Raw genomic sequence first — 20,519 nt, 5'->3', positions numbered from 1 at the left:
ATAAAAGCCTTTCTCAACAAGGTTATCTGATTTCAACCTCATTAAATTGTTTAAAAAGTGCCTGAAAAGCAAAATTGGACATGCAGATAAAACATGGCAGCACATTTTTTGGCAGCTATCTCAGATAATTAGTTTTTTATTTTTATTACAAAACACAGATATCACCGGCCTTCTAACGCGATCCCATTTCCTAGCAAACCTTCTTCAGCTGACTATTTAATATATTTGAAATTAAAGAGACTGACAAAAGGCAAATAAATGATCATGTGGTTTAATGTCAGAGAGCTTTACATGGAAGTGATAATTAAGGATTATCCCTGTAAGCATTAGAAAATGCCTGTTTCCCTTAATTGTCAACTGGATAAAATTTCGAACATCAGGGTCACTGGTAAAATGGGCCCAATCTGCATCTTCTATTCCTCAGTCGTGTCCTTCTTGCCGGTCTCCTGCCCCTCGAACACAGGATATTTCTTCTCCACCTCTGCCCAAGCCAGGAAACCATTAGCCAGACCTTGGATGATGCCAGGAAGCTCCGAGATCTAAAACGACAGACGAAGATTATACTTTGCCATAATTACAATTTGTTCTGTTCACACCTTGGGAGAGAACATAAACTGGTGGGCAGCAGTGCCAATATTCCATTTCTCTACTAGAGCAACATCCATATTGTTGCTATGGGTCACCCATACAACTTTCTCATACACAACCCGTATGTGCCATCAAGCACGCTGTTCACAAACGTAGCACCCTATATATTCTACAACAGTGTGCGATATGAATAGAAAGGCAAGTGGGCCTCATATCAAATCTCTTCTTGAAGACCAACTCTGTGCAGAAGCTTCAAAGAAAATTCCACAACTAGACACACTTAAATCTATTATAAAAGGTCTTCCCTTCCATTCTCCAGCCTATCTCCCTACTATTGTACTGTTCTTGAAAACTTCCTGCCTTGCATCAGCACTTTCTACGCAGGTGTATATATCTGTTTGGCACATTTATATCTGCGTGGCGCAATTAATTTGGGGGGGCCTTAAAGAGGAAACAATACTGGTCCCTGGATTGCACAATTTACGAGGCAGGGAACAAGCAAAACTCTGGCAGTTCCCAGAGCTACAGAAAACAAACCCTGGAACTTATGATAGGAAGACATGACTGAAAAGTACAAAAAGTATCCTAGAAGTAAAGTACTAGGTAATTCAATGAACATTGCAGTAGGGCAGGACATGTACAAGCCACAGTGAGGATGAAGGTGCTGATCTAATGGCAGTAGGGCAAGAGTTGTAGAGACCACGGAGCAAATCCTCAGACAGTTCATTGTGAACTCTGCAGTTGAGAAAACATGGCAGAATATGTACAACATACACCAATTATGTCATAGTTCCTATAGGATGTAATAAAAGGACGCTGGTGGCACACTTTACTTCTAAAACTTTATATCCGTTTATTACACAACATATATAATTAGGTTTCTGTATATTGTAAATTTAGAAAATTAGTTTGAATTCATAAATTCTATTAGTAGATAAAGCAGCCATTTGCATGGTCTTCGAAAACGTGGCAGTGTTGTGTGGGTGACGGTGGTCAAGATGTCACCTTTAGTCTAAAAGGACTGTGCTCCACTTGCATGCGTGGATGACCCGAGCCTGACATCACTACTCTGAGACATTGCGATTGGTTACAAGTTTCTTATTTCATTTCCATAGGGAATATGCCTACACGTGGCTAAGCAGTCTTCATCTGAAATATTCTGTGCATCTGTTACATTCCTTTTAATACAAAGCTTTTGCTTCTTTCTTATTAATATTCACTAACGTGCTGCCCCGGGGTGGCTAGCCTTCGCCGGCTTGGTGGGGTTCTGTACCCCGGACTTAGACTTTGTATTAGGTACCTCCAGTATCAGAGACGCCGTGGAGTAGCCTGGAGGCTTAGCTATATGTTTGCAGATATATGTAACGTAGATCACTGAATTTTCTATCACCATATAGCGTTCAAGTCTAGTTACTGATGCTCATTGGCGTGCTGGGGAAACCCAACCTGTTCTTGTCTAGAATAACGCCTCACTTTCAGCACCTGGGGGGCAGGGTGGATTCTAGTATTACTGGATTGATTGAGCAGCTACCATTGTATATTACATTCCTAATACTGGCTGCGATATCATAGGCTAGGCCTGGGTATGACGAGCTCAACGTTCTAACATGCAGGTTGTTTCTCAGCTCTATAGAATACAAAACCTTGTTACACACAAACCTGCTGGGGAATGGCATACAGAACCTACCCACTTGAAATGATATCATACATGCTATATAACGCATTAACAGTATTATTACCTCGGCTCTTATTTGCCGCATTGTGTCACGGTCTCTGAGTGTTGCAGTATGTGGAGTGCGATTCACTGTATCAAAGTCTATTGTGATACCAAAGGCAACACCGATCTCATCTGTCCGAGCGTAGCGCCTCCCGATGGATCCAGAGGAATCATCTACTTTGTGAGACACGCCGTTCTTAGTTAAAGCCTCCGCTACAGAGAAAGGTAAATGTATAGATGTTAGTTGCAGACATAGACACTTAGTGGTCAATTCAATTACTCACGAGATCCCTTGCGAGGTGCGAGTAAGCACAGCTACTGAATAATGGATTACTGTTGGCAGGACCAAGTGCACAAAACCATAGGGCATTTCCACACCATTACAATGGCAACTTGCCACCCTTGCAGCTAATTGAATTGACCCCTTACTGTAACCAGCAATCCCAACACAATGCAACATAGAATCATCTTCCTCTATATATCCCCTTGCACTGTCCTAACCATGTAACCCTTACACCAACACCGTATAATATACCTTCCTCTTCCTCTATATACCACTTTACACTGACCAAACTGTGTTACCCTTACACCAACACTGTATAATATACCATCATCTTCCTCTATGTATCACCTTACACTGTCCTAACCGTGTAACCCTTACACCAACACTGTATAATATACCATCATCTTCCTATATATACCACCTTACACTGTCCTAACCATGTAACCCTTACACCAACACTGTATAATATAACATCATCTTCCTCTATATACCACCATACACTGTCCTAACCATGTAACCCTTACAATCATAGTCACATTAAATATATACCATCATACACTAAAATATATATACACTGCTCAAAAAAATAAAGGGAACACTAAAATAACACATCCTAGATCTGAATGAATGAAATATTCTTATTAAATACTTTGTTCTTTACATAGTTCAATGTGCTGACAACAAAATCACACAAAAATTATCAATGGAAATCAAATTTATTAACGCACGGAGGTCTGGATTTGGAATCACCCTCAATATTAAAGTGGAAAAACACACTACAGGCTGATCCAACTTTGAAGTAATGTCCTTAAAACAAGTCAAAATGAGGCTCAGTAGTGTGTGTGGCCTCCACGTGCCTGTATGACCTCCCTACAACGCCTGGGCATGCTCCTGATGAGGTGGCGGATGGTCTCCTGAGGGATCTCCTCCCAGACCTGGACTAAAGCATCCACCAACTCCTGGACAGTCTGTGGTGCAACGTGGCTTTGGTGGATGGAGCGAGACATGATGTGCCAGATGTGCTCAATTGGATTCAGGTCTGGGGAACAGGCGGGCCAGTCCATAGCATCAATGCCTTCGTCTTGCAGGAACTGCTGACACACTCCAGCCACATGAGGTCTAGCATTGTCTTGCATTAGGAGGAACCCAGGGCCAACCGCACCAGCATATGGTCTCACAAGGGGTCTGATGATCTCATCTCGGTACCTAATGGTAGTCAGGCTACCTCTGGCGAGAACATGGAGGGCTGTGCAGCCCCTCAAAGAAATGCCACCCCACACCATTACTGACCCACTGCCAAACCGGTCATGCTGGAGGATGTTGCAGGCAGAATGTTCTCCTTGGCGTCTCCAGACTCTGTCACGTCTGTCACATGTGCTCAGTGAGAACCTGTTTCATCTGTGAAGAGCACAGGGCGCCAGTGGCGAATTTGCCAATCTTGGTGTTCTCTGGCAAATGCAAAACGTCCTGCACGGTGTTGGGCTGTAAGCACAACCCCCACTTGTGGACGTCGGGCCCTCATACCACCCTCATGGAGTCTGTTTCTGATCGTTTGAGTAGACACATGCACATTTGTGGCTTGCTGGAAGTTATTTTGCAGGGCTCTGGTAGTGTTCCTCCTTGCACAAAGGCGGAGGTAGCGGTCCTGCTGCTGGGTTGTTGCCCTCCTACGGCCTCCTCCACATCTCCTGATGTACTGGCCTGTCTCCTGGTAGCGCCTCCATGTTCTGGACACTACGCTGACAGACACAGCAAACCTTCTTGCCACAGCTCGCATTTATGTGCCATCCTGGATGAGCTGCACTTCCTGAGCCACTTGTGTGGGTTGTAGGGAGGTCATACAGGCACGTGGAGGCCACACACACTACTGAGCCTCATTTTGACTTGTTTTAAGGACATTACATCAAAGTTGGATCAGCCTGTAGTGTGTTTTTCCACTTTAATATTGAGGGTGACTCCAAATCCAGACCTCCATGGGTTAGTAAATTTGATTTCCATTGATAATTTTTGTGTGATTTTTTTGTCAGCACATTCAACTATGCAAAGAACAAAGTATTTAATAAGAATATTTCATTCATTCAGATCTAGGATGTGTTATTTTAGTGTTCCCTTTATTTTTTTGAGCAATATATATATATATATATATATATATATATATATATATATATATAGAGAGAGAGAGAGAGACACACACACACGCACCCACCCACGTCCTTTCCAGTTAACCTGAACACAATCCCAGAGCTATATAGCATGCTATCTTCTTCTGTATGTCCACCATACAGTGTTCTGTCCTTACCAATGATACATAATATACTGTAGTACTGCTCTATATACCCACCAGTATACTGTCCTTATCACGTACCTATACACCCAATCCCGTAGCTATACAAGACACCCCTATCCTGTCCATCACATCTACCCCACTCATTACACAATCACTGTGATCTATAAAGGTACCAAGCTTTCCTCCTGTACATAATACCAGTGACAGACACTTACACAGCTCCTTCACGAAAGGCATGAATTCCTGATTTTGGCTTAGCGGGAGCACCGAACACTTATATGGAGCTACTATGGCTGGAAAACTAAAGTACTGAAGGAAGAAAAAAAAACAGGAAACAGAGATTAGTGCGGTCAGCATCAACCGCTGGAACTATTGTCACTACAAAGTGTTTTTAGTATATGTAAATAAAACAAACCCCAAAACTCAATCAATACAGGTTGAGTATCCCATATCCAAATATCCGAAATACGGAATATTCCGAAATACGGACTTTTTTGAGCGAGAGTGAGATAGTGAAACTTTTGTTTTTTGATGGCTCAATGTACACAAACTTTGTTTAATACACACAGTTATTAAAAAATAAGAATTTACTTACCGATAATTCTATTTCTCATAGTCCGTAGTGGATGCTGGGACTCCGTCAGGACCATGGGGAATAGCGGGCTCCGCAGGAGACAGGGCACATCTAAATAAAGTTTAGGATCACATGGTGCGTACTGGCTCCTCCCCCTATGACCCTCCTCCAAGCCTCAGTTAGGTACTGTGCCCGGACGAGCGTACACAATAAGGAAGGATCTTGAATCCCGGGTAAGACTCATACCAGCCACACCAATCACACCGTACAACTTGTGATCTGAACCCAGTTAACAGTATGATAACAAAAAACGAAGTAGCCTCTGAAAAGATGGCTCACAACAATAGTAATAACCCGATCTTTGTAACAATAACTATGTACAAGTATTGCAGACAATCCGCACTTGGGATGGGCGCCCAGCATCCACTACGGACTATGAGAAATAGAATTATCGGTAAGTAAATTCTTATTTTCTCTAACGTCCTAGTGGATGCTGGGACTCCGTCAGGACCATGGGGATTATACCAAAGCTCCCAAACGGGCGGGAGAGTGCGGATGACTCTGCAGCACCGAATGAGAGAACTCCAGGTCCTCCTTAGCCAGAGTATCAAATTTGTAAAATTTTACAAACGTGTTCTCCCCTGACCACGTAGCTGTTCGGCAAAGTTGTAATGCCGAGACCCCTCGGGCAGCCGCCCAAGATGAGCCCACTTTCCTTGTGGAGTGGGCCTTTACAGATTTAGGCTGTGGCAGGCCTGCCACAGAATGTGCAAGTTGGATTGTGCTACAGATCCAACGTGCAATCGTCTGTTTAGACGCAGGAGCACCCATCTTGTTGGGTGCATACAATATAAACAACGAGTCAGATTTTCTGACTCCAGCTGTCCTTGAAATATATATTTTTAATGCTCTGACAACGTCCAGTAACTTGGAGTCCTCCAAGTCGCTAGTAGCCGCAGGCACCACAATAGGCTGGTTCAAGTGAAAAGCCGAAACCACCTTAGGGAGAAAATGAGGACGTGTCCGCAGTTCTGCCCTGTCCGAATGGAAAATCAGATATGGGCCTTTGTATGATAAAGCCGCCAACTCTGAAACTCTCCTGGCTGAAGCCAGGGCCAATAGCATGGTTACCTTCCATGTAAGGTATTTTAAATCTACCGATTTTAGAGGCTCAAACCAATGAGATTTGAGAAAATTCAAAACTACGTTCAAATCCCACGGTGCCACTGGAGGCACTATTGGGGGTTGTATATGTAGTACACCTTTGACAAAAGTTTGTACTTCAGGCACTGATGCCAATTCCTTCTGGAAGAAGATTGATAAGGCCGAAATTTGAACTTTAATGGACCCCAATTTTAGGCCCATAGACAATCCTGCTTGCAGGAAATGTAAGAATCGACCCAATTGAAATTCTTCCGTTGGAGCCTTCTTGGCCTCACACCACGCAACATATTTTTGCCAAATGCGGTGATAATGTTGTACAGTCACTTCCTTTCTAGCCTTAATCAAGGTAGGAATAACTTCCTCTGGAATGCCCTTTTCTTTTAGAATCCGGCGTTCAACCGCCATGCCGTCAAACGCAGACGCGGTAAGTCTTGGAACATACAAGGTCCCTGCTGAAGCAGATCCCTTCTTAGAGGTAGAGGCCATGGATCCTCCGTGAGCATCTCTTGAAGTTCCGGATACCAAGTTCTTCTTGGCCAGTCCGGAGCCACCAGTATTGTTCTTACTCCTCTTTTCCGTATAATTCTCAGTACCTTTGGTATGAGAGGCAGAGGAGGGAACACATACACTGACTGGTACACTCACGGTGTTACCAGAGCGTCCACAGCTATTGCCTGAGGGTCTCTTGACCTGGCGCAATATCTGTCCAATTTTTTGTTGAGGCGAGACGCCATCATGTCCACCTTTGGTCTTTCCCAACGGTTCACAATCATGTGGAAGACTTCTGGATGAAGTCCCCACTCTCCCGGGTGAAGGTCGTGTCTGCTGAGGAAGTCTGCTTCCCAGTTGTCCACTCCCGGGATGAACACTGCTGACAGTGCTATGACATGATTCTCCGCCCAGCGCAGAATCCTTGCAGCTTCTGTCATTGCTCTTCTGCTTCTCGTGCCGCCTTGTCGGTTTACGTGGGCGACTGCCGTGATGTTGTCCGACTGGATCAACACCGGCTGACCCTGAAGCAGCGATTTTGCCAGGCTTAGAGCATTGTAGATCGCTCTTAGCTCCAGTATATTTATGTGAAGGGACGTCTCCAGGTTTGACCACACGCCCTGGAAGTTTCTTCCCTGTGTGACTGCTCCCCAGCCTCGTAGGCTGGCATCCGTAGTCACCAGGAGCCAGTCCTGTATGCCGAATCTGCGGCCCTCTAACAGATGGGCACTCTGCAACCACCACAGGAGAGACAACCTTGTTCTTGGTGACAGTGTTATCCGCTGATGCATGTGCAGATGCGATCCGGACCATTTGTCCAGCAGATCCCACTGAAATGTCCGTGCATGGAATCTGCCGAATGGAATCGCTTCGTAAGAAGCCACCATCTTTCCCAGGACTCTTGTGCATTGATGTACTGACACAGTTCCTGGTTTTAGGAGGTTCCTGACAAGTTCGGATAACTCCCTTGCTTTCTCCTCCGGGAGAAACACCTTTTTCTGAACCGTGTCCAGAATCATTCCCAGGAACAGCAGACGAGTTGTCGGGGTCAATTGAGATTTTGGAAGATTCAGAATCCACCCGTGTTGCTGAAGCACTACCTGGGTTAGTGCTACACCGACTTCCAGCTGTTCTCTGGACTTTGCCCTTATCAGGAGATCGTCCAAGTAAGGGATAATTAATACGCCTTTTCTTCGTAGAAGAACCATCATTTCGGTCATTACCTTGGTAAAGACCCGAGGGGCCGTGGACAAACCAAACGGCAGCGTTTGAAACTGATAATGACAGTCTTGTATCACGAACCTGAGATACCCTTGGTGTGAAGGGTAAATTGGGACATGCAGATAAGCATCTTTTATGTCCAGGGACACCATGAAGTCCCCTTCTTCCAGATTCGCTATCACTGCTCTGAGTGACTCCATCTTGAACTTGAATTTCTGTATGTACAGGTTCAAGGATTTCAGGTTTAGAATAGGTCTTACCGAACCGTCCGGCTTCGGTACCACAAATAGTGTGGAATAATACCCCTTTCCCTATTGTAGGAGGGGTACCTTGACTATCACCTGCTGAGAATACAGCTTGTGAATGGCTTCCAAAACCGACGTCCTTTATGAGGGAGACGTTGGTAAAGCAGACTTTAGGAACCGGCGAGGGGGAGACCTTTCGAACTCCAACATGTAACCCTGAGATATTATCTGCAGGATCCACGGGTCCACTTGTGAGCGAGCCCACTGATTGCTGAAAATCTTGAGTCGACCCCCCACCGCTCCTGAGTCCGCTTGTAAAGCCCCAGCGTCATGCTGATGGCTTTGTAGAACCCGGGGCGGGCTTCTGGTCCTGGGCAGGGGCTGCTTGCTGCCCTCTCTTACCCTTTCCTCTGCCTCGCGGCAGATAAGACTGTCCTTTTGGTCGCTTGTTTTTATAGGAGCGAAAGGACTGCGGCTGAAAAGACGGTGTCTTTTTCTGTTGGGAGGGGGTCTGAGGTAAAAAAGTGGATTTGCCGGCAGTTGCCGTGGCCACCAGGTCCGAAAGACCGACCCCAAATAATTCCTCTCCTTTATATGGCAATACTTCCATATGCCTTTTGGAATCCGCATCACCTGACCACTGTCGCGTCCATAAACTTCTTCTGGCAGATATGGACATCGCGCTTACTCTTGATGCTAGAGTACAAATATCCCTCTGAGCATCTCGCATATAAAGAAAAGCATCCTTTAATTGCTCTAGAGTCAATAAAATACTGTCCCTATCCAGGGTATCAATATTTTCAGTCAGAGAATCCAACCACACTACCCCAGCACTGCACATCCAGGCTGAGGCTACTGCCGGTCGCAGTATAACACCAGTATGTGTGTATATACTCTTCAGTGTAGTTTCCAGCCTCCTATCTGCTGGATCCTTGAGGGCGGCCGTATCAGGAGACGGCAACGCCACTTGCTTTGATAAACGTGTGAGCGCCTTATCCACCCTAGGGGGTGTTTCCCAGCGCGCCCTAACCTCTGGTGGGAAAGGGTATAATGCCAATAACTTCTTGGAAATTAGCAGTTTTCTATCTGGGTTAACCCACGCTTCGTCACACACGTCATTCAATTCCTCTGATTCTGGAAAAGCTACAGGTAGTTTTTTCACCCCCCACATAATACCCCTTTTTGAGGTACCAGCAGTATCAGAGATCTGCAAAGCCTCCTTCATTGCCGTGATCATATAACGTGTGGCCCTATTGGAAAATACGTTTGTTTCTTCACCGTCGACACTAGATTCATCTGTGTCGGTACCCGTGTCGACTGACTGAGGTAAGGGACGTTTTACAGCCCCTGACGGTGTCTGAGACGCCTGAGCCGGTACTAACTGGTTTTCCGGCCGTCTCATTTCGTCAACTGACTTTTGTAATGTGCTAACATTATCACGTAATTCCATAACTAAAGCCATCCATTCCGGTGTCGACTCCCTAGGGGGTGACATCACCATTACCGGCAATTGCTCTGCCTCCACACCAACATCGTCCTCATACATGTCGACACACACGTACCGACACACAGCAGCCACACAGGGAATGCTCTAATCGAAGACAGGACCCTCTTAGCCCTTTGGGGAGACAGAGGGAGAGTTTGCCAGCACACACCAAAAGCGCTATAAATGTATATAAACAACCCTAGAAGGTGTTGTTTTTGATATAAGCGCTTTTAATATATCAATATCGCCAAATTATGCCCCCCTTCTCTTTGTTACCCTGTTTCTGTAGTGCAGTGCAGGGGAGAGTCCTGGGAGCCTTCCTCACCAGCGGAGCTGAGCAGGAAAATGGCGCTGAGTGCTGAGGAGAATAAGCTCCGCCCCTTTTTCGGCGGGCTTTTCTCCCGGGTTTTAAGAAAACTGGCCTGGGTTAAATACATACATATAGCCTTAATGGCTATATGTGATGTATTTATTTTGCCACTAAAGGTATTTAATATTGCTGCCCAGGGCGCCCCCAGCAGCGCCCTGCACCCTCCGTGACTGAATCAGTGAGACGTGTAGCAACAATGGCGCACAGCTGCAGTGCTGTGCGCTACCTTCATGAAGACTGAGGAGTCTTCTGCCGCCTGCTTTCCGGACCTCCGTCTTCAGCGTCTGTAAGGGGGATCGGCGGCGCGGCTCCGGGACGAACCCCAGGAGGACCTGTGTTCCGACTCCCTCTGGAGCTAAGTGTCCAGTAGCCTAAGACTCCAATCCATCCTGCACGCAGGTGAGTTGGAAATCTCTCCCCTAAGTCCCTCGATGCAGTGATCCTGTTGCCAGCAGGATTCACTGAGATTTAAACCTAAAAAAAAAACTTTTTCTAAGCAGCTCTTTAGGAGAGCCACCTAGATTGCACCCTTCTCGGACGGGCACAAAAACCTAACTGGGGCTTGGAGGAGGGTCATAGGGGGAGGAGCCAGTACGCACCATGTGATCCTAAAAGCTTTATTTAGATGTGCCCTGTCTCCTGCGGAGCCCGCTATTCCCCATGGTCCTGACGGAGTCCCAGCATCCACTAGGACGTTAGAGAAATATTGTATTAAATTACCTTCAGGCTGTGTCTATAAGGTGCATATGAAACATAAATGAATTGTGTGAATGTACACACACTTTGTTTAATGCACAAAGTTATAAAAAATATTGGCTAAAATTACCTTCAGGCTGTGTATATGAAACATAAATGCATTCTGTGCTTATATTTATGTCCCATCACCATAATATCTCATTATGGTATGCAATTATTCCAAAATACGGAAAAATCCCATATCCAAAATACCTCTGGTCCCAAGCATTTTGGATAAGGGATACTAAACCTGTATAGCATTTCAGCATATTACCAAGATCTTCTGGCTCCAACGTCTCTGCTACTATCTGGCTGTTGGGGGGGGAATTATAATGGGAAAAGCACTGCGATGTGTACCAGATAATTCCACAAGCCTTGTGGGATTAAAGCACAGGTGGATTTGACTACAATATGGGGGTTGGAAATGAATTGGATCGGTAGGGATTTATAGGGAATCTCTGTCAGCGATTGGTGCAGCGTCTGCGGAGATGAGCCTTACCGTCCTCTGCTCGTCCCCTTGTCGGACCTGGAATGTGTGTTCTAAAACGGTGTACATGATTCTTCCAAGACCAAATGACGGCTCAATGACATTTGGCACTATTTCCTCCACTGAAAGCACAGGGATAAAACATAATGAGGGAAGCACAAGATTTACCCACAAGAATCCATAGGCCCAGGCATTTGTCTCCCACACTAACCCCAACACACAATGTTCTTCCTCATCTCTCCCACTGCATCTCTCCAACACACATTAGAACAACATTACCCATACTTGTGGCCTGATTCCCAGTCTGCATCTGTAGTTTGAAAACAGACTACTCATGTAAAACATGGTGTGCGCATGCTCCGCCGATGTCGCCAGTAGGTGCGTGTGCCACATTTAGCACAAACAGAGACTAGCACAAAGTAGGCATTACTTGACGGCGATAGGGCAGAGAGTATAAAGTTGCAGAGAGCGGCTATTTCTGATAGAAGTGTCCTGGCCGCGTATGTACATCTCTCTCTGTGCGATTTTAACTCATGCATACGGGGTAAGGGACACCCGTATCAGACGGATCTCTCCCGCCTAGCATGGAGCTGGTGCAAGTGCTGATATTAATGAAGAACGTTGCGTCGGTGGACGCTAGAACAGCGTTTGGGATTAGGCTTGACCTTTTAAAATGCAGAGATTTGTGACTTCATTTGGCCGATTGTTGCATTGGCATATGCAAGTACAATGCATAGGGGAGAAGCAGCCCAGATGTGTTTGACTCACACTCGGGCCCTTATGGGTATATTAAATAAGGTGTGAGTTTTTTTTAGAAGTTGAGATGTTGCCCATAGCAACCAGACTCCACTTAACATTAATCTAGCTACTTCTATAGGATAATAGCTATAATCTGATTGGTTGCTATGGGTAACATCTCCACTTCTAGAAAAAAACTCACACCTTAGTAATTATACCCATTAGAGTGATCCTGCCAGCAATAATTTGTGTATATAAAGCCCTGTGTGACAGTAGTATAATGAGTGCAGAGCTGCTGCCCCAGGTGGTCCTCTCTTACATTGCACAGAGACCTGAACGTCTGAAGGCAGAGTGCCAGGTGATTCATGAGACTCAGGTTGTGCGGTGGGGCACCTGGCAGGTCCTCTAGAGCAGTGTTTTTCAACCACTGTGCCGTAGCACACTAGTGTGCCCTGAGCAGTCTCCAGGTGTGCCGCCATAGAAGCAGAGCCAGGCCCGTCAGAGTGCTGCCGCTACTGAGGCCCTGGAACAATCAATACTGGAGGGTTTAGTGGTTGCAGAGCCAGTTCTAATTTTGGGCCCGGGCAGTGTTGGGCTTTTCTGGCTCTCAGATGTGGCTGAGGAGTTGCCTATGGAGAAGCTGCGACATGACATCCTAGGACACGCAACTGCACCATGCATCACCATTATATAGGAGTGTGCCTTGGCAATATTTAAATCTTGTTCAGTGTGCCGCGAGTTGTAAAAGGTTGAAAATCTCTGTTCTAGAGGCATCATACACACGGGCCTTGAAAAACACACTTGGGATAAGCATATGATTATTACCCTTACACAAAACGGAGGATGAAATTAAGTTAAGGTTATATAAAGATTAAAAAAATGGGGCAGACTAGACGGGCCAAGTGGTTATCATCTTCCGTCACATTCTAGGTTTCTAGTTAAAAGTTAAGGCAGTGCCTTTGTACAGTAATCCCTGGTTTAAGAGCTTTCCATCTAAAGACACGCTGGTGGGTGCTGCAGCAATGTTGAAATCGACACAAAGCAAAGGTGTCAGATTGTGTGTACCGGCTGGCCTCCCTTCCGTCATTTTCTGGCGTATCAGCGTCACTCTGCCTCCGCCAGTCTGTAAAAGTGCATTAAATACTTAAAATGAATGCCCATGAGCCCAGTGCACTAACATTCCAGAACGGTTCAGCTACGTAACACGGGAAGCGCTGTGTGGCGCCCACTCTCAGTCTGATTGGCCCCGTACGGAGTTTAGGTGACAATACTGCATAAGACTAGAGGAACATGCAGGGTTAGATGATACTCTGCAGGAAGACACCTGGAAGTTTCATTATCTGTAGCCTACACGCAGCTGGTCGCACCCATTCTACGGCGGGGACTATATCCATTAGCATGCGGCCCACCAAACGCTAGGACCCAGTGATGTCCCTGAATCAGTTACACTCTGGCGGAGTAACAATCCCTGACGCTGTATAAGACCTAGCCTACATCAGATCCAGAGCTAGAGCAGAGAGGTAGGGGGGGGGGGGGGGGGGGGGGGGGGGGGGGGGAGTATGACGGAATAGGCAACAGAAGTCAAATGCCAATAATGAATGTTCTGCCAATTAGAACAAAAGAGCCAAAATAAAGACAATTTACTGAGTATTAGTGATTTGCTGGGAGTGCACACACAAGAGCGTTGCATGCAGTTCTCTATTCCTAGTTGTTCTAACAGGAGCACTTTGTTTGGCGACGAAGACCTTGGACTCTATCCCCGGCAGTTTCCATGACTACTGCTAGAAGCTGCGATGAAAGGATGATGCGGTCTGACTGGCGGCACAGTGACTGAGAGCTACAGGCGTGGGCAGCGAGTCATTGCAATTCACTATTCTTCTCACAGGAGCGAGCACTTATTGCCTGTGTTCTACCACGCCGGAGCCTGGAAACCCCACACAAGGACGCAAGGCATCTCATTGTACCAACAACATGAATAGGAATAATGCGGAGTGCAGGAACACTCAATGAGCACTGAATGGGCTGAGTAATGAACTGCGTGCGCACAATGCAAGCACTGGGGACGACAGTAGCTCATCTCCGGGAACAGAAATGGAACCTTTCATGTCGTATTTACATAACATGTCCTGCTACATGCACTAAACAGAGCGACCGGAAAGGTTTAACCCTTCTACTGCCGTTTACTCGCATCAGGCGGTCAAAGTGTTACAGGGACCACCGAACCCGGAGCAGCAGATCTGGCAGAGGTCTTCCTCAGTGTAGCATTCCGGGGAATTGTTTTAAGATTATATAAGCGTGGGCCGGGTGTGTGGGATCCACACTGTGGTACATCCACCTCTATGGGACAGAGCAGCATAGGATTTCATTCACAGACAACAAAACACTAATACCCATGGAAAAGACTAATGTGCCCCCTACACAAAGCTAGAGACCCGTAATAGGAGCCCAAATGCAGAGATCCAGAGAGGACAGGGCTACATGTGTCAGGGGCAGTGGCATAAGGCAGGAAGCCACAGACTGATAGTTATATAGTGGAAGGAGCAGGGTCCCCAACAGCACAGAGTATATCAGGAGATGAGTGATGTGTCAGGAGCGGTGACATGATGTGAGGAGGGGAAGGAGGCAGCAGGAATCCACAGACTGATAGTTATACAGTGGAAGTAGCAGGATCCCTAGCAGCACAGAGTATATCAGGAGATGAGTGATGTGTCAATGACGACAAGGCTGCATGTGACAGGGGCAGTGACATGATGTGAGGAGGGGAATGGAGGCAGCAGGAAGCCACAGACTGAGAGTTATATAGTGGGAGGAGCAGGTCCCCAGCAGCACAGAGTATATCAGGAGATGAGTGATGTGTCAGTGAGGACAGGGCTGCATGTGACAGGGGCAGTGACATGATGTGAGGAGGGGAATGGAGACACCAGGAAGCCACAGACTGAGAGTTATATAGTGGAAGTAGCAGGATCCCCAGCAGCACAGAGTATATCAGGAGATGAGTGATGTGTCAGGGAGGACAGGGCTGCATGTGACAGGGGCAGTGACATGTGAGGAGGGGAATGGAGGCAGCAGGAAGCCACAGACCATAAAATAGTGAGAAGCAGAAAGTTATTTCTGTACCATGTAACGTTTTCTGAAACTTCTTGACGCTGACCATGTCCTTCGTCAATTTAAAAGTCTTCCCTTCTGTTTCAATAGCAAATTCCCTGAAAAAGATTTAGCAAATTATATTGCTGTAGTCAATAAAAAAAATAAAAAAAACAGGGAAAGGTTTTGCAGAAAGGAAAAAGTGTAAAATAAGAATTTACTTACCGATAATTCTATTTCTCGTAGTCCGTAGTGGATGCTGGGGACTCCGTAAGGACCATGGGGATTAGCGGCTCCGCAGGAGACTGGGCACAAAAGTAAAGCTTTAGAACTACCTGGTGTGCACTGGCTCCTCCCCCTATGACCCTCCTCCAAGCCTCAGTTAGGATACTGTGCCCGGACGAGCGTACACAATAAGGAAGGATTTTGAATCCCGGGTAAGACTCATACCAGCCACACCAATCACACCATATAACTTGTGATCTAAACCCAGTTAACAGCATGATAACAGAGGAGCCTCTAGAAAAGATGGCTCACTACAGCAATAACCCGATTTTTTGGTAACAATAACTATGTACCAGTATTGCAGACAATCCGCACTTGGGATGGGCGCCCAGCATCCACTACGGACTACGAGAAATAGAATTATCGGTAAGTAAATTCTTATTTTCTCTAACGTCCTAAGTGGATGCTGGGGACTCCGTAAGGACCATGGGGATTATACCAAAGCTCCCAAACGGGCGGGAGAGTGCGGATGACTCTGCAGCACCAAATGAGAGAACTCCAGGTCCTCCTCAGCCAGGGTATCAAATTTGTAGAATTTTACAAACGTATTTGCTCCTGACCAAGTAGCTGCTCGGCAAAGTTGTAAAGCCGAGACCCTTCGGGCAGCCGCCCAAGATGAGCCCACCTTCCTTGTGGAATGGGCTTTTACAGATTTTGGCTGTGGCAGGCCTGCCACAGAATGTGCAAGCTGAATTGTACTACAAATCCAACGAGCAATAGTCTGCTTAGAAGCAGGAGCACCCAGCTTGTTGGGTGCATACAGAATAAACAACGAGTCAGATTTTCTGACTCCAGCCGTCCTGGAAACCTATATTTCCAGGGCTCTGACAACGTCTAGCAACTTGGAGTCCTCCAAGTCCCTAGTAGCCGCAGGCACCACAATAGGTTGATTCAGGTGAAACGCTGAAAACCACCTTAGGGAGAAACTGAGGACAAGTCCTCAATTCCGCCCTGTCCGAATGGAAAATCAGATGAGGGCTTTTACAGGATAAAGCCGCCAATTCTGACACGCACCTGGCCCAGGCCAGGGCCAACAGCATGACCACTTTCCATGTGAGATATTTTAACTCCACATATTTAAGTGGTTCAAACCAATGTGACTTTTGGAACCCAAAAACTACATTTAGATCCCAAGGTGCCACTGGAGGCACAAAAGGAGGCTGTATATACAGTACCCCTTTCACAAACGTCTGAACTTCAGGGACTGAAGCTAGTTCTTTTTGGAAGAAAATTGACAGGGCCGAAATTTGAACCTTAATGGACCCCCATTTCAGGCCCATAGACACTCCTGTTTGCAGGAAATGTAGGAATCGACCTAGTTGAAAATTCCTCCGTCGGGGCCTTACTGGCCTCGCACCACGCAACATATTTTCGCCAAATGCGGTGATCATTTTTTGCGGTTATATCTTTCCTGGCTTTGATCAGGATAGGGATGACTTCATCCGGAATGCCTTTTTCCTTCAGGATCCGGCGTTCAACCGCCCTGCCGTTAAACGCAGCCGCGGTAAGTCTTGGAACAGACAGGGTCCTTGCTGGAGCAGGTCCCTTCTTAGAGGTAGAGGCCACGGATCCTCCGTGAGCATCTCTTGAAGTTCCGGTTACCAAGTCCTTCTTGGCCAATCCGGAGCCACGAATATAGTGCTTACTCCTCTCCATCTTATAATTCTCAGTACCTTGGTTATGAGAGGCAGAGGAGGGAACACATACACTGACTGGTACACCCACTGTGTTACCAGAGCGTCTACAGCTATTGCCTGAGGGTCCCTTGACCTGGCGCAATACTTGTCGAGTTTTATAAACATGTGGAAGACTTCTGGGTGAAGTCCCCACTCTCCCGGGTGGAGGTCGTGTCTGCTGAGGAAGTCTGCTTCCCAGTTGTCCACTCCCGGAATGAATACTGCTGACAGTGCTATCACATGATTTTCCGCCCAGCGAAGAATCCTTGCAGCTTCTGCCATTGCCCTTCTGCTTCTTGTGTCACCCTGTCTGTTTACGTGGGTGACTGCCGTGATGTTGTCCGAATGGATCAACTCCGGGTGACCTTGAAGCAGAGGTCTTGCTGAGCTTAGAGCATTGTAAATGGCCCTTAGCTTCAGGATATTTATGTGAAGTGATGTCTCCAGGCTTGACCATAAGCTCTGGAAATTCCTTCCCTGTGTGACTGCTCCCCAGCCTCGCAGGCTGGCATCCGTGGTCACCAGGACCCAGTCCTGAATGTGCGGCCCTCTAGAAGATGAGCACTCTGCAACCACCACAGGAGAGACACCCTTGTGCTTGGTGACAGGGTTATCCGCTGATGCATCTGAAGATGCGACCCAGACCATTTGTCCAGCAGGTCCCACTGGAAAGTTCTTGCGTGGAATCTGCCGCATGGGATTGCTTCATAGGAAGCCACCATTTTTCCCAGAACCATCTCATTGATGTACTGAGACTTGGCTCGGTTATAGGAGGTTCCCGACTAGCTCGGATAACTCCCTGACTTTCTCCTCCGGGAGAAACACCTTTTTCTGAACTGTGTCCAGGATCATCCCTAAGAACAGAAGACGAGTCGTCGGAATCAGCTGCGATTTTGGAATATTGAGAATCCAATCGTGCTGCCGCAACACTACCTGAGATAGTGCTACACCGACCTCCAACTGTTCCCTGGATCTTACCCTTATCAGGGAATCGTCCAAGTAGGGGATAACTAAAATTCCCTTCCTTCGAAGGAGTATCATCATTTCGGCCATTACCTTGGTAAAGACCCGGGGTGCCGTGGACCATCCATACGGCAGCGTCTGAAACTGATAGTGACAGTTCTGTACCATAAACCTGAGGTACCCTTGGTGAGAAGGGTAAATTGGGACATGAAGGTAAGCATCCTTGATGTCCCGAGACATCATGTAGTCCCCTTCTTCCAGGTTCGCAATCACTGCTCTGAGTGACTCAATCTTGAATTTGAACCTCTGTATGTAAGTGTTCAAAGATTTTAGATTTAGAATCGGTCTCACCGAGCCGTCCGGCTTCGGTACCACAACAGTGTGGAATAATACACCGTTCCCTGTTGCAGGAGGGGTACCTTGATTATCACCTGCTGGGAATACAGCTTGTGAATGGCTTCCAAAACTGTCTCCCTGTCAGAAGGAGACATCGGTAAAGCCGACTTTAGGAAACGGCGAGGGGGAGACGTCTCGAATTCCAATTTGTACCCCTGAGATATCACCTGAAGGATCCAGGGGTCTACTTGCGAGTGAGCCCACTGCGCGCTGAAATTCATTGAGACGGGCCCCCACCGTGCCTGATTCTGCTTGTAAAGCCCCAGCGTCATACTGAGGGCTTGGCAGAGGCGGGAGAGGGTTTCTGTTCCTGGGAACTGGCTGATTTCTGCAGCCTTTTTCCTCTCCCTCTGTCACGGGGCAGAAATGAGGAATCTTTTGCCCGCTTGCCCACGAAAAGACTGCGCCTGATAATACGGCGTCTTCTCATGTTGAGAGGCGACCTGGGGTACAAACGTGGATTTCCCAGCTGTTGCCGTGGCCACCAGGTCTGAAAGACAGACCCCAAATAACTCCTCCCCTTAATAAGGCAATACTTCCAAATGCCGTTTGGAATCCGCATCACCTGACCACTGTCGTGTCCATAACCCTCTACTGGTAGAAATGGACAACTCACTTAGACTTGATGCCAGTCGGCAAATATTCCGCTGTGCATCACGCATATATAGAAATGCATCTTTTAAATGCTCTATAGGCAATAATATACTGTCCCTATCTAGGGTATCAATATTTTCAGTCAGGGAATCCGACCACGCCAACCCAGCACTGCACATCCAGGCTGAGGCGATTGCTGGTCGCAGTATAACACCAGTATGTGTGTAAATACCTTTTAGGATGCCCTCCTGCTTTCTATCAGCAGGATCCTTAAGGGCGGCCATCTCAGGAGAGGGTAGAGCCCTTGTTCTTACAAGCGTGTGAGCGCTTTATCCACCCTAGGGGGTGTTTCCCAACGCACCCTAACCTCTGGCGGGAAAGGATATAATGCCAATAACATTTTTTAAATTATCAGTTGTTATCGGGGGAAAACCACGCATCATCACACACCTCATTTAATTTCTCAGATTCAGGAAAACTACAGGTAGTTTTTCCTCACCGAACATAATACCCCTTTTTGGTGGTACTCGTATTATCAGAAATGTGTAAAACATTTTTCATTGCCTCAATCATGTAACGTGTGGCCCTACTGGAAGTCACATTTGTCTCTTCACCGTCGACACTGGAGTCAGTATCCGTGTCGGCGTCTATATCTGCCATCTGAGGTAACGGGCGCTTTAGAGCCCCTGACGGCCTATGAGACGTCTGGACAGGCACAAGCTGAGTAGCCGGCTGTCTCATGTCAACCACTGTCTTTTATACAGAGCTGACACTGTTACGTAATTCCTTCCAACAGTTCATCCACTCAGGTGTCGACCCCCTAGGGGGTGACATCACTATTACAGGCAATCTGCTCCGTCTCCACATCATTTTTCTCCTCATACATGTCGACACAAACGTACCGACATACAGCACACACACACAGGGAATGCTCTGATAGAGGACAGGACCCCACTAGCCCTTTGGGGAGACAGAGGGAGAGTTTGCCAGCACACACCAGAGCGCTATATATATATATATATATATACAGGGATAACCTTATATAAGTGGTTTTCCCCTTATAGCTGCTGTATCTTTAATACTGCGCGTAATTAGTGCCCCCCCTCTCTTTTTTAACCCTTTCTGTAGTGTAGTGAC

The 20,519-nt window shown here is 46.8% G+C and overlaps 1 protein-coding gene across 1 annotated transcript in view; it reads right to left on the bottom strand.

The window, feature by feature from the left end:
* Nucleotides 1–255: 255 nt before the first annotated feature.
* Nucleotides 256–20,519, bottom strand: part of GARS1 (glycyl-tRNA synthetase 1) — a 131,130-nt gene continuing 110,866 nt past the window's right edge. Inside the window, exons 13-17 of the mRNA XM_063924322.1 lie at nt 15,502–15,587; nt 11,659–11,768; nt 5,091–5,184; nt 2,328–2,518; nt 256–539 (exon numbers count right to left, since the gene is read on the bottom strand). Coding sequence (XP_063780392.1) covers nt 414–539; nt 2,328–2,518; nt 5,091–5,184; nt 11,659–11,768; nt 15,502–15,587 — 607 coding nt within the window. The 3' untranslated portion in view covers nt 256–413. The remainder of the gene's footprint in view (nt 540–2,327; nt 2,519–5,090; nt 5,185–11,658; nt 11,769–15,501; nt 15,588–20,519) is intronic.

This window comes from Pseudophryne corroboree, chromosome 5 (assembly GCF_028390025.1).
Source record: "Pseudophryne corroboree isolate aPseCor3 chromosome 5, aPseCor3.hap2, whole genome shotgun sequence".
NCBI lineage: Eukaryota > Metazoa > Chordata > Amphibia > Anura > Myobatrachidae > Pseudophryne > Pseudophryne corroboree.
Note: the sequence above shows the minus strand (reverse complement) of the source record. Positions and strands in the feature narration are given on the sequence as shown.